The sequence below is a fragment of the Giraffa tippelskirchi genome, chromosome 1, assembly GCF_054371585.1.
Source record: "Giraffa tippelskirchi isolate mGirTip1 chromosome 1, T2T-mGirTip1v1.2.pri, whole genome shotgun sequence".
NCBI lineage: Eukaryota > Metazoa > Chordata > Mammalia > Artiodactyla > Giraffidae > Giraffa > Giraffa tippelskirchi.
The window spans coordinates 6,591,866-6,606,247 of NC_137275.1; the positions used below are offsets into that span (position 1 = coordinate 6,591,866).

The following is a 14,382-nucleotide window of genomic DNA, read 5'->3' on the forward strand; positions in this document are numbered from 1 at the left end:
CAGGGACACTTTTACCTTTTCCTTTCCAATTTGGATTTTTTTTTTTTTTGTCTTAATACTGTGACCAGGAGTTCCAATAGTATATTGAATAAAAGTGGCAAGAGTGGGCATCCTTGTTTTGTTTTGTTTTTTTTTCATTTTTAAATTATGGAAGTATGATAACATTACTTTGCTAGCAAAGGTCTGTCTAGTCAAGGCTGTGGTTTTTCCAGTAGTCATGTATGGATGTCAGAGTTGGACTATAAAGAAAGCTGAGTGCCGAAGAATTGATGCTTTTGAACTGTGGTGTTGGAGAAGACTCTTGAGAGTCCCTTGGACTGCAAGGAGATACAACCAGTCCATCCTAAAGGAGATCAGTCCTGGGTGTTCCTTGGAAGGACTGATGTTGAAGCTGAAACTCCAATATTTTGGCCACCTGATGCGAAGAGCTGACTCATTTGAAAAGACCCTGATGCTGGGAAAGATTGAGAGCAGGATGACAGAGGATGAGATGGTTAGATGGCATCACTGATCAGTGGACATGAGTTTGAGTAAACTCCGGGAGTTGGTGATGGACAGGGAGGCCTGGCATGCTGCAGTTCATGGGGTCGCAAAGAGTTGGACACAACTGAGTGACTGAACTGAACTGGAAAATATGGGACAAAATTGCATATAGGTCTGCTCTAACAAGTATTTTTTTAAGTAGATAAACTAAGACTTTTAGTTGGATTTTCAGTATCAAACTCCCCAAAATGAATAGAATGATTAGATAGAAAAGTAGAAGGATATGGTAGACTTGAAAAGCACTATGAACCAATTCAACATAATTAAGGTTTAAACAGTTCACACAACAGCAGGATACAAATTCTATTCAAGTCCCATAGACTGTAAACCAGGAGACCCTGGAACATATCTGGGGCTGAAAACAAGGAGCAAAAATTTCTTGGTCTAAAGATTGAAATCATAAGGAGTCTTCTTACTTTAGAAATTGGTATCAAAAGGTATTTGAAAATAACCCATATAATTTCAAGTGCAATGTGACATTTGCCGAGAGATATTTGACTTGGCTGTTGAAAGCCTCAAGAAGGTTTCAACCTTTAGAAGACAGAAAAAACAGGGTGATTGCAAAGAAGAAAGCATAGAAGAAAGCAAAGTCTAGTGCTGCTGTTGAGAAATCCTGTTTTACATGTTTCTATTTTGTGTACCACTTCCATGTCAGTACATATATTTAGTTTCTTTTAATATTACCTGACTTTTGCTTAGTTGATTTGGGCTGTTAAAACAGAATGCCATAAGCTGCGTGGCTTAAATAACATGTATTGCTGACATTTCTAGAGGCCGGGAAGTCCAGAGTCAAGATTTTGGCAGATCTGGTGTCTCATGCGGGCTCTTTCTGGTTTGTTGATAGACATCTCATTGTATCCATGCATGGTGTAGAGGTGAAGTAAACTCTCCTGTCTGTTCTTAGAGCACTAAATCCCAACTTGAGGACTCTGTCCTGAGTGCCCTATAACCTAATTACCCTTCCTGGATACCTCTTTATATTAAGTTGAAGTATAACTGATTTACAGCATTGTTAATTTCAGATTAATAGTATATTTTAGGTTTTTACAAGATAATACAGTTCTTTGTGCTGTACAGTAGGTCTTTGTTCTTCATCTGTTTTATATATAATAGGGTGTATCTGTTAATCTTGTTTTCCTAATTTATCCCTCTCTCCCTTCCCCTTGCGTAACCATGAGTTTGTGAGTAGCCATAACCATGTCTGTGAGTCTGTTTCTGTTTTGTAAATAAGTTCATTTGTTTTACTTTTTAGATTCTACATATAAGTGATATGATGTTTGACTTACTTAACATGATAATCTGAAGGTTCATCCATGTTGCCACAAATGGCAAATTTCATCCTTTTTTATGACTGAGTAATATTCCATTGTATGTATGTACCGCATCTTTTTTATCCATTCATATGTTGGTGGACACTTAGGTTGTTGCCATGTCATGGCTATTGTGAATAGTGCTGCTGTGAACATAAGTGGGCATCTATCTTTTCAAATTAAGAGTTTTCATCTCTTCTGGGGATTGCTGGATCATATGATAATGTTACTTTCATTTTTTTTAAAGAACCTCTATAGTAGCTTCACCACTTTGTATCTCACAGTGTAGGAGGGTTCCATTTTCTCTACACCCTCTTCAGCGTTATTCATAGGCTTTTTGATGATGGCCATTCTGACCTGTGTGAGGTAATCTCTCATTGTAATTTTGATTTACATTTCTCTTACAACTGGTGATACTGAGCATCTCGTCGTGTGCCTGTTTGTCATCTGTATGTCTTTTTTGAAGAAATGTCTATTTAGGTCTTCTGCCCACTTTTTGATTAGATTGGTTTTTTGATATTGAGCTGTATGAGCTATTTTGTAGATTTTACAAATTAAGCCCTTGTTGTTTACCCCGTTTGCTAATGTCTTCTTCCAGTCCATAGGTTGTCTTTTTGTTTTGTTAAAGGTTTCCTTTGTTGTGCAAAATCTTATAAGTTTGGTTAGGTCCCATTTATTTTTTATTTCTTTTGTCTTGGGCAACTGTCATAAGAAAAAATTGCTATGATTTAAATCAGAGAATGTTTTACCTTGTTTTCTTCTAGGAGTTTTATGGTGTCATGTCTTAGATTGAGTCTTTAAGCCATTTTGAGTTTATTTTTGTTTATGGTGTGAGTATGTGTGCAAAATCCATTAACTTCCCTGCTGCTTACCAGCTTTCCCAGCACCACTTGCTGAAGGGACTGTTTTTCTCCATTGTATATCCTTGCCTTGTTCGTTGAAGATCAGTTGTCCATAGGTGTGTGGGTTTATTTCTGGGCTCAGTTCTGTTCTGTTGATCTGTGTGTGTGTTTTTCTGCCAGTGCCATGCTGTGTTGATGACTGTAGTTTTACAGTGTTGTCTGACGTCTAGGAGGGCTGCTACTCCTGCTTTGTTTTCGTCCTTAGGATTACTTTGGCAATCCTCGATCTTCTGAGGTTTCATATAAATTTTAGGATTATTTGTTCCAGTTCTTTGAAAAATGTCAAGGGTGATTTGATGGGGAACACCTTAAATCTATAGATTGCTTTGAGTGGTATGGCTGTTTTAACAATATTAATTCTTGCTATCTAAGAGCACAGGACATCTTACTGGCGAAGATCATTCTCAGTAGAAGGTGAGCAAGTACAAAAGCATGGAGGCATACAGGTCATAGGAACTCTGAGTTGTCACAGTTGAATTTAGGGTCAGAGTGGCAGAGACAAGGCAGACTACTAAATAAAATTTGCACATTTTGAAAATCATGATAATTTTATTTCATTATTTGCAAGTATTTTCTTTCCTCTGACAGATCAAGAGCACTTAAAAAAAATTCTTGTATCTTAATTATAAATTTTACATGATATAAAACATACAGGGAAGTATTATCTGTTGCGTATAAGGGAGGCAACATAGATCCAGACAGACAAAACATTTTTGGGGTATGGGTGAACATATACGGCTAAAGCAAATTCAACATTAGGAGCGTCAATATTATGTACTCCAGTGCTGTGCACAGCTTCAATCAAAGGCTTCACCTCAGAGTATGGCATGTGAAGGGGGAATCCAGAGAACTGCAGGAAAACAAAACAACCAACATTTTAATCATTACTGAATGTGAAGTTTTCACTATATTTTCTCCCTAAGTAAATATGTGCAGTTCTAAATAGGAAGTCTTCCTTTTGGGTCTTAAAGTCATTTATTTAGCTTTGTTTTTCTATTCAACAGCTATATATTAGCATTACAGAAAATGGAGAAAGGCTAAGTGTTTGAATTGTTTACACACTGACTTGATGTTCAAGATAACTGTTAGTCACCCAGCCACCCTCCATTGTTCCCTTCCTTCTTCCTCATAGCCCCGAGTTTGCATAGAAAGAAACCCATGCAATCCCAGAAACCTAGGGTAGATTACTGTTTATGGGGTTCTCAAGGCAAGAATACTGAAGTGGTTTGCCATTCCACTGTGTGGATCACAATAAACTGTGGAAAATTCTGAAAGATGGGAATACCAGACCACCTGACCTGTCTCTTGAGAAACCTGTGTACAGATCAGGAAGCAACACTGAGAACTGGACATGGAACAACAGACTGCTTCCAAAGAGGAAAAGGAGTATGTCAAGGCTGTATATTGTCACTCTGCTTATTTAACTTATATGCAGAGTACATCATGAGAAATGCTGGGCTGGAGGAAGCACAAGCTGGAATCAAGATTGCCAGGAGAAATATCAATAACCTCATATGCAGATGATACCACCCTTACGGCAGAAAGTGAAGAGGAACTAAAAAGCCTCTTGATGAAAGTGAAAGAGGAGAGTGAAAAAGTTGGCTTAAAGCTCAACATTCAGAAAACTAAGATCATGGCATCCGGTCCCATCACTTCATGGCAAATAGATGGGGAAACAGTGGAAACAGTGTCAGACTTTATTTTGGGGGGCTCCAAAATCACTGCAGATGATTGCAGCCATGAAATTAAAAGACGCTTACTCCTTGGAAGGAAAGTTATGACCAACCTAGACAGCATATTAAAAAGCAGAGACATTACTTTGTCAACAAAGGTCCATCTAGTCAAGGCTATGGTTTTTCCAGTAGTCATGTATGGATGTGAGAGTTGGACGGTGAAGAAAGCTGAGAAGCGAAGAATTGATGCTTTTGAACTGTAGTGTTGGAGAAGACTCTTGAGAGTCCCTTGGACTGCAAGGAGATGCAACCAGTCCGTCCTTAAGGAGATCAGTCCTGGGTGTTCATTGGAAGGACTGATGTTGAAGCTGAAGCTCCAATCCTTTGGCCACCTCGTGCGAAGAGTTGACTCATTGGAAAAGACCCTAACGCTGGGAAGGATTGGGGGCAGGAGGGGAAGGGGACGACAGAGGATGAGATGGTTGGATGGCATCACTGACTCGATGGACATGGGTTTGGGTAAACTCCGAGAATTGGTGATGGACAGGGAGGCCTGGCGTGCTGCGGTTCATGGGGTCGCAAAGAGTCAGACATGACTGAGCGACTGAACTGAACTGAACTGAGAGATGAATGGATTCTACCTGGCCTCAGTGTGGATCTACAGGAAAGAGAGTATATAATCTAGGAAACGTGTAAGGAATAATGTCATACAGATGTTCTCTGCTGCTTAGAGCAATGTGTGTCCATATGTGAGTGCTACCAGGAACTATTCCTGTGTTCCCATGAGGAAAACCAGTCTGTGGATGATGCCATCACATGGAGGAGGGCAGAGTGGGGAGACACGCAGACACGTGGTACAGCCCCAGTAGCTACTCACCCCTAACTTTTACCCTAATAAGCCCATAGGTTGTTAATGCTCAAGCTTGTTTGAAGTAAGTTTTCTGTTACTTGAAAACATCCCAGCTGAAACCTAGCCTTAAGGGTAAGTTTTAGTCACTGAATAGAATTAAATGTCCAACTTGGGACCTTCCTGGTGGTCCAGTGGTTAAGAATCCGCCTGCCAGTGCAGAGGATATGGTTTGATCCCTGGTCCGGGAGGATCCCACATGCTGTGGGGAACTAAGCCCATGCACCACAGTTAACTGAGCCCGCATGCCTGGAGCCTGTGCTCTGCAACCAGAGAAACCACTGCAGTGAGAAGTCCACGAGTCGCAGCTAGAGTAGCCCGTGCTTGCTGCCACTAGAGAAGGCTCATGCGCAGCAACAAAGACCCAGTGCAGTCAGAAATCAATTTAAAAAATGTCCAACTTGATTTCATAGTGTTTGACCAGTGAGGCTTACTGTTTCAGTTTGCCACAGCTTTCCAGGTTTTAGTATCCAGCTACAGGGTATGAACACAGCACTACTGACAGAGAATATATATTGCCTAGTAATGAAAATTTTTCTTAGCAACAAAAAGCAATCAGAATAGTCACATCCTTAAAGTCTGCTCAAGAATGATTGGCTTCACCTTTATGCTTAGTTGAGTCTAACATGATTTAGCCAAATATTTTCCTTTTATGTAATACTCTTGCGGTTTTATAAGAGATATTTTTCATAGGATCCTCCTACCAAACAATGGTGATATTTCCGTTTTATAGAGACAGTTTGCTATTTAACGGTGGGTTCATTCTTGAGCTCTGAACTTTTAATCACACTTTTTAGTCTCTGCTGCTCCATCTGTATAGTTGGGGAAGTAGTCTAGGCGTTTTGACTCCAAAGCCCACCGTACTGAGCAGTTCCCAGTTTGAGATGGACTGCTTACCCTGTAGTCTCCTAGCTGTCTCAGCAGTTCTGCTCTGTGGTCATCCTCCACATCTTCTTGGTTCCTTTCTAAGAGAGGCAAGAAGTGACGCAGCGTAGAGGTGCAGTATCTGTTCCACCGAGTCAGATGGCGTGGCCGCCAGTCCATGATTTTTTCTTTTAGTATTTTTTCAATCCTGTTTATAAAAAATAAGCTCCATTTTTTTGGGTGACTTGACTTTTCCCTTGTAAAAAAAAAAGTACCAAAAAAAAGGCATTTTGAAACTTTTAGAAGAAACAAGATTTTTTTTTTCTTCTTTCAGGAATTAGTTGTTCTCAGGATCTCACAGCTTTATTTTAAATTTGGAGTTGAGAGTAAATTGGTGTTTTTTAGTAATAATACCATAAAAAGGCTCACTGTGATCTTGTACAGTTTGCCGTGCACCTCTTCCTGTGGCCTGAGACAGCAGAAAGGACACACAGGCTTTGGAACCAGAAAGGTCTGGCTGGGCTCAGAAGCCCCTTAAACACCCGACAAGTACGTGGACCTCTGTGAGCCTTGTGAAACTGGGAAAATAAGTTCTGTTTTACAGGGTTCGTAGTAAGGATTATGGGGCTCAAACAGGCTCTTACAGCCTTCTGTTAATCCCATGTACTAGGTTTATAACATAGCTGAAGTTCTCTGAACCACTGATGGGACAAAATGGGTGTCTTCAAGCCAAGGACTGTGAGATTACTGAACAGGACCCATACATAGCATGCTGCTGAGCTCTAATCTGGGGTGAAGTTTCTGGAGAACTGCCTATTGGTGCTGGACGTCACTGCTCTGTGGCTCGCACCATGCTGATACCAAAGCTTTGGGATTTAGAGATCACATCTGAACTTTGTAAACACGAATTAAAGTTTAATTGCCATTCACACTGATCCAGGCTGAGAACTGTTTAGTTTGATATTAACACTCCTAGTGACTGATTGCATGTGGATTTACGGGTTATACTGTGACCTGTCTTGTAGTTCAGCTGCTGCCACCTTGTCTGTGCGCTGGTAAATAAGCTCTTCTGGCTATAAAAGAAAAAACAGTTGAGAAATTTTTAGGAATCAGTTACAGTTTATTTTAATAGCTGTACATCCTTCTCTAAATCTTTTTTTTAAATTGTGAACTCTTCATTGAGTTAGGATAATATCACAGATGCCAATGTACCCAAGATCTTTTAAGTAAAGCGTCACAAATAAATCACACTGCTGTGTAGCTCTTTCTCAGTTTTATTACCCTTTCTCTCACAGAAGTAACCATGATCTGAATTTGGTTTTTCAGCACTCTTTCATTTAATGTGTATTGAAGACCTACTGTGTGTCAGGTTCTTATACAGGTGAAGAGGATGTAGCACTTATGAACAGAATCCATGCCCTTGTGGTGTTTACATTATAGTCAGTGGACACAGGCAAATTAGTGAAATGTGTTCGTGATTTAACTACAGATATACATATCCCTAAACAGTATATTGTGTTGCTTTTCACTTTTCTAAACTTTAGTAATTTTATCCTGTGAACATATAATTTTCCCCTTTAACATACTTAGGATAGCAAATACGTACTTTCAGTGTGCTTACTAAGATTCATAAATACTGATTCATTCGTGTAACTACTATAAAATAATCCACTATATGCCACAATTTACTCCTTCTGTCCTCCGAATCCTTAGGCTTCTGCAAATAGTTCTCCTTGGAAAACTCTTATGTTACCTTGTATCCATGAAGAATCTCTCTATAGTGATTTTTCTTAAAACGTCTTTTGGAAAGATTTCATCCACAGCAAGAAATACATTTTATATTACACATACAGTTTGTATATATCTATAGCTATCAAATTTAAAGTTTTAGTCAGTCTCAGGCTTACTATTGATAATCTACTAATGTCCAGTACCCTTTAAATTAATGAGCCCCTCCTGGATCATGCCCTGAACTTTGATTTCCTGTTTCAACATGAAACGTGATGAAATTAATTTAGTGAATTGAGACCAGCATCTAAAAAAGTAAATATATATTTTGTGGTATTTTTTTAGGTCACAGGACTCTATAAACCTTATTCTTTTATGTATATGTATAGTGGGTTCATCATATGATGGTCTCTTTCTTATTGGGAATTGGGCTTAACTAAGTTTGAAAATGAAGTATTATCCTAGACTAAAATACCTAGGAGTGAAAGTAAGGATCAAAAAATATCTGGCTACCCAGTATAACGATGTCAAATTCCTCCCTTTCTTTGTCTGCATTTGAAAGTGAAAGTGTTAGTTGCTCAGTTGTGTCTGACTCTTTTGCAACCCCATGGACTGTAGCCCACCAGGTTCCTCTCTCCATGGGATTCCCCAGGCAAGAACACTGGAGTGGATTGCTATTTCTTTCTCCAGGGGATCTTCCCGACCCAGGGATCGAACCCGCATTTCTCCCATTGCCGGCAGATTCTTTACCATCTGAACCACCAGGGAAGACCTGTCTGTCTACATTTAATTGTTATATAAAAAATATATATATACCTGAACACTGGAAAGGCCAGGGTATGGAAGACTTCTTGAAAAGAAAGATTTCCATAGCTTGGGCTTGCTGACATCAAAATTTATCCGTAGTGGGGAATCATATTGTTGAATATTAAACCAAATCTAAAAAAGACGACTACATTAGTGTATATGGTAGCAGATGTATGTGTATACACGTGTGAGTGTTTAGAGAGCGGCAGCAGAGAGACAGCAAGGCGACATACAGCTTTGCCCATTTTTTGTCATGTTTTGATTCTTAACACTGACAAGCATTTTACAATCAGCAGCAGCTCGTAGTTGCCATGGGCCATTTTTTTACATTTTTGTATACCTGCAGTCAAGGTGCACCTTACTATTGAGTGTAAATTGCTGAAATAAGGTAGTTCCTGGTGATTAGAAACTTACCTCTTAAAAGTGGGATAATAGTACTTACCTCATAAGATTGAGTTTATTTATATCTCTTTAGAAAAATGCCCGGTACATACTAAATACTCACAAGTTGTTAGCTATTTTATTACTACTGTTCGTATTTATCATTGTTTGTCTCACTAGACTGAGATGTTTCCCTGAGGACTTCTGTCATGTGCCTTATTCACCATTGTGTCATTAGCATCTGGCACAGCTCCTGGTTGGCATGTGACAGGCATAACTACCTACCTGTAACTGCGCATGAGTGGTGAATTTGTCCCATTCAACATAATCGTCAAGTGTCTTATATTTAGGCTCAGTGCTAATACAGTCGTGGATAAAGTTGTAAATGAAACAGTTTCTACTGGCATGTAGTAGCTAATGAGAAGCCAGTGCACACAAATACATGGGATATCAGATGGCACATGACGTGGAGAGTGTATCACTGGCCCAGTTCTGCACCCCTGCCTATACCCACAGCCTTTGCCCTGTTACTTGGCAGTTGTTGTTTAGTCGTTAAGTTTAGTCTCCCAACTCTTGCGACCCCGTGGACTGTAGCTGTCAAGGTACTTCTGTCCATGGGATTTTCCAGGCAAGAATACTGGAGTGGGTTGCCATTTCCTTCTCTAGGGTATCTTTCCGACCCAGGGACTGAACCTGCATCTCCTGCATTAGCAGGTGGATTCTTTACCGCTGAACCACACAGGAAGCCCTCCACTAAAAGGGTAGAGATGTATTTCCTTGGCTCTTGACTTCTGGTAAGTAGGGGGGATAGCACTGTCGCTGTTCTGTGTCCAGCCTCCTAAGAAGCTCTGCATGTTCCTACCTGCCCTCTCGTGCCCCTGCCGACTGTTCCCAAGTCCCAGAATTAAAACGCGTGCAGCAGGGCGCTCCCAGCCTTGTCAGCAGAAGCATCCCAGCTGACTCACGGGTCCATGAGAATAATTGTCTGAAGCCATTTAGTTTCGGGATGAGTTTTTAGTGTGTTGTGGCAACAGTTAAACTTACACGGGTTATAGAGAAAGCTATGCAGTAAGAGGTGAGATTGGAGGCTAAACAGGAATCAGGAATGGCAACCCACTCCAGTATTCTTGCCTGGAGAATCCCTGGACAGTGTCGCAGAGCCGGACATAACTGACTACACACACACACACGGACAGGGACATAGCTGACTACACACACACACACACACACACACACACACGGAGGGATGTTTTCACTGGAGAGAGCGTGAAGTGAGGGAAGAATTAATGAAGCTGCCTGGTAAGGGGACGGGTCATCTATGTAGAGGAAACAGCAAATGCAAAGAGTGTTTGAGGGACAACAAAGAGAACAAAGTGACTTCAGAGGAGTGAGCACGTAGAAGCAAGAAAGAGATCAGTGAAGATGGTGGGGCTAGGCAAGCTGTCAGATCATAGAAGCCTCGTGGGCCATTGTAAAGATTGAGGCTCTGACTTTGGAGTGAGCCAAGACGTCACTGGAGTATTTTAAGCAGAGGGATGAAAATCTACCTTCTGTTTTAACAGGAATATTATTTGCTCTTTGGAGATTAGACAGGGATAGGGCCAGGTAGTTTTAAGACGGCAAGGTTTTTAAGAACTACAGTCTGTCTGTAGGGTAGGGAATGTGCAGAATAGCAGTCGGAAATAGCACTGGGAAGAGAGTTGAAGTCAGATTAGAATCCAAGGTGAGACGTTTATTCTTAAATTTATATACAGTAAGGTGCCTTCAATACTTTCTGAGCCATCGCATGAGGAAAGCTGAACATTTGGAAATAACCAGGCATCAGTGGACCAAATGATGCACTGAACTGGAGACAGATTATTTAGTTGGTTATTTATAGTCATGCAGGATGAAATAATAATGACATGACCTGGAAAACAGAAGGAGTGGTATCTGTATCATTTGGTACTAATATCTGTTAATAGGATTGAAGTAGGAGGAAGTAGGGGAGGGGGAAACTCAAGGACAATTCTGGGGTTTGTATCTGAGCGACTGACATCTGTAGAAGTGGGAGGGCCAGGAGGAGGGGCTGTTTTCAGAGGTAAAGGAAAAATGTTTTGAGTTTTGGATGTCCTGAGTTTGAGATTCTGATCAAGCACCTTGCTGTCTAGCAAACAGTTGAAAATTCAGGTCCCAAAGATTCTTGAGCTAGTGATAGAATTATTGACACTTTTTGGGGGGTGGGGGCCCAGGATAAACTAGATAGAGCTGTAATTAATAATAAGTGTGGTTCTGCAAGAAATCTAAAAACAGAATTTTCAGGAAAATCTACTTTTAGGGTGTGGAAAGAAGAGTTAGTGGCAGAAACCTGAGAAGCTATTGCAGAGAAATGAAAACCAACAGTCCTTTACCAGTAAACCAAGGATGGGCAAGTGTTTTTTTGTTTTTTGTTTTTTTCTTTTTTTTCATGAAGAGGTGATTAGTTGTGTCACATGCCATAGAAAAGGAGAGATGAGTGAGAAAGGAGAAAAAACCATTGGACTTATTTATCCATTAGCAAGACAATGGTACTTCTCAGAGTTATTTCTGTAGACTGATCAGGGAAGAGGACTAGCTTATAGAGGATTAAAGTCTGAGAAGGAGAAAAGGGCATCAGAGGATGAGATGACTGGATGGCATCACTGATGCAGTGGACATGAACTTGGGCAAACTCCAGCAGATGGTGATGGGCAGCAAGGCCTGATGTGCTGCAGTCCATGGGGTCGCAAAGAGACACGACTGGGCGACTTAACAACAAAGTCTGAGAAGGTGCAAGCAGGGCATATAAATAGAATTTAAAGAATTTTGGAAGGAAGAGAAGGAGGGACAGTGGTAGGGTATAGCTGGGTTGGGAGCAGCATATTTTAGGACTGTTGGACTTCCGAGCCTATCAATAGAGAACGACAGAGAAAACTTCCAGAGGCAAGTGTTGGAGCAGGAGTGGAAACGCAAACATGGACCGAAAGGACTGACTGTTTAGCAAAGGAGTGAAGGAGGAGAAAGGCTGACAGTCTATAAAGAGGAAGTGGGGCAGAGGCGGCAGAGGGTTCAGAGGGCCAGACTCAGAGAGGGAACCTCAGGCTGGTCCTCTCTAGGGGGCTACTGAGGCTTCAAGCAGGTTCCCTCCCAGCAGCTGCCGGCACCCTGAGCCACTGCTGTCCATCTTGACAGAAGAGGAGGAAAGGGTTCTTTCTTGCTCACAATACTTGGGCTTTATGTGAATTGTTCAGCCATACGGTAATTGTTTTGAGAACTAATAATTCTGACAGAGAATGGGATTCTTTGAAGGCCTTTCCAGTACCCACTGACTGCCTGACGACTAATAGGACCGGACCTTAAAGTGGTTCTCTACACGTAGATGGAGCTTAGCAGATCATCTGTGATTATCCTAATGCTTTTAATTAAAAATGGTAATGTGCACACGGGATGCTGCACTTCTCTTTTCACACTTGTGGTTAATAACAGTTAACCATTTGCTGAATACCTACAGCAGACAGGTGCTTCGCTGGGTGCTCCGGGTATCTTGTCTCTAATTTTGCCAGTAACGCACAGACCAGAGGCCTTCAAAGTAGGGTGCACATCACAGTGACTTGGGAAGAAATAGTAGACCCTCTAATTATTCCTCTTTAAGAAAGATATAACTCCTCTGTGTGTAATGTAAATAATGTATCGATACATAAGTAAGTATATAATTTACAAATAAGAATACATATATTGGGGCTACCTGTTCCAATGATTCTTCTGACAGATTAAGTTCAGAGATTCCTAAGGTAGATGATTATTACAAAAACAGTCACAGGAGCCAACATGGGGTTGCTACTGTGTGTTAGCTTCTTTGTATTGATTAACTCATTTACTTTTCACATCTACTTTGTAGTTAATAGCAAATACCTTCATTTAACCAGGGAAGAAACTGATGCTGTGTAAGATTAAGAAACTTTCCTAAGCATACATAACTGGTAAACATTGACAATGGAGTTTAAACTCAGGCTGCTGCTGCTGCTAAGTCGCTTCAGTCGTGTCCGACTCCGTGCGACCCCATAGACGGCAGCACACCAGGCTCCCCTGTCCCTGGGATTCTCCAGGCAAGAACACTGGAGTGGGTTGCCACTTCCTTCTCCAATGCATGAAAGGAAAAGCTTAATTGATCTAATAACTCATGTTTTTAACCAGTGCCTTATAGAATACCTTTGCTTGACACTATATTTCTTTAATTACCAATACCAACTCAATAATTAATTGAGTGTGAAAAGTGAAAGTGATAGTTGCTCAGTCATGTCTGACTCTTTGCGACCCCATGGGCTGTAGCTCGCCAGACTCCTCACTCCATGAAATTCTCCAGGCGAGAATACTGGAGTGGTTTACCGTGCCTTTCTCCAGGGGATCTCCCCGACCCAGAGATTGAAACTGGGTCTCCTGCATTGCAGGTATATTCTTTACTGTCTGAGCCACCAGTTCCAGTACCAACTCAATGGACATGAATTTGAGCAAAGTCCAGGAGATAGTGGAGGACAGAGGAGGCTGACGTGCTGCAGTCCATGGGGTCACAAAGAGTCGGATGTGACTTAGCGACTGAACAGCAACAATTTTATATATATATACACATATACATATATATGTAAATTTTCTGGTACATAAAATATTATTAAAATTAATAGGTCAGTTAAAAAAAAAGTCAACCAACCATATTTCAGAGGAAATGGTAATACTTACATTATCGGGACCTATTAAACAGCCCACACTTTTTAAGGGGCAGAATGTGTCAAATTGTCCATAGAAATGTCCACTGCAAGGGTTCCATATTAAATAGTGACTTTGTTCCTGAGTTAGCACATAGGCAGTTGGACCCTGAAAGAAAACAGCCATTAAATGAGTTTCCAATTAATTAAGCAATCAGGGCCAAGAGGAGTTTGCACAGACAGTTCATTATTTTAGTTGGACACCGAATTTCTAAATCCCATGGCTAATGGTGAAAATTAGTTTGAAGTTCTAGATTATGTTGTTAATAAAATCAAATTTTACTCTTGCAAAATTCTTGCACCTGCAACTACTTCAGTATGGTGACCGAATAGGAGTAGTGGTCATGTTATTGAACTAACATACCTTTTTTAAAAAAGTTAAATGGGATACATATATTGTCAATTTTATTGATATAACTGGCATGTAGCACTGTGTAAGTCTAAGGAGTACAACATAACTTGACTTACATACATCATGAAATGATGACCACAATAAATTTAGTGAACATC

At 40.6% G+C, this 14,382-nt stretch overlaps 1 protein-coding gene across 5 annotated transcripts in view; it reads right to left on the reverse strand.

Annotated features, from left to right (window-relative positions):
• Positions 1-3,284: 3,284 nt before the first annotated feature.
• The window catches only part of CC2D2A (coiled-coil and C2 domain containing 2A), a 133,443-nt gene continuing 122,345 nt past the window's right edge, over positions 3,285-14,382 (reverse strand). For 4 of the 5 annotated variants that reach the window (XM_081593999.1, XM_081593901.1, XM_081593803.1 and 1 more), the window contains 5 exons: positions 13,847-13,981; positions 8,744-8,866; positions 7,214-7,272; positions 6,233-6,407; positions 3,285-3,605 (listed from right to left, as the gene is read on the reverse strand). In XM_081593999.1, coding sequence (XP_081450125.1) covers positions 3,417-3,605; positions 6,233-6,407; positions 7,214-7,272; positions 8,744-8,866; positions 13,847-13,981 — 681 coding nt within the window. In that variant the 3' untranslated portion in view covers positions 3,285-3,416. The remainder of the gene's footprint in view (positions 3,606-6,232; positions 6,408-7,213; positions 7,273-8,743; positions 8,867-13,846; positions 13,982-14,382) is intronic. The other variant, XM_081594172.1, reaches the window with a different exon arrangement.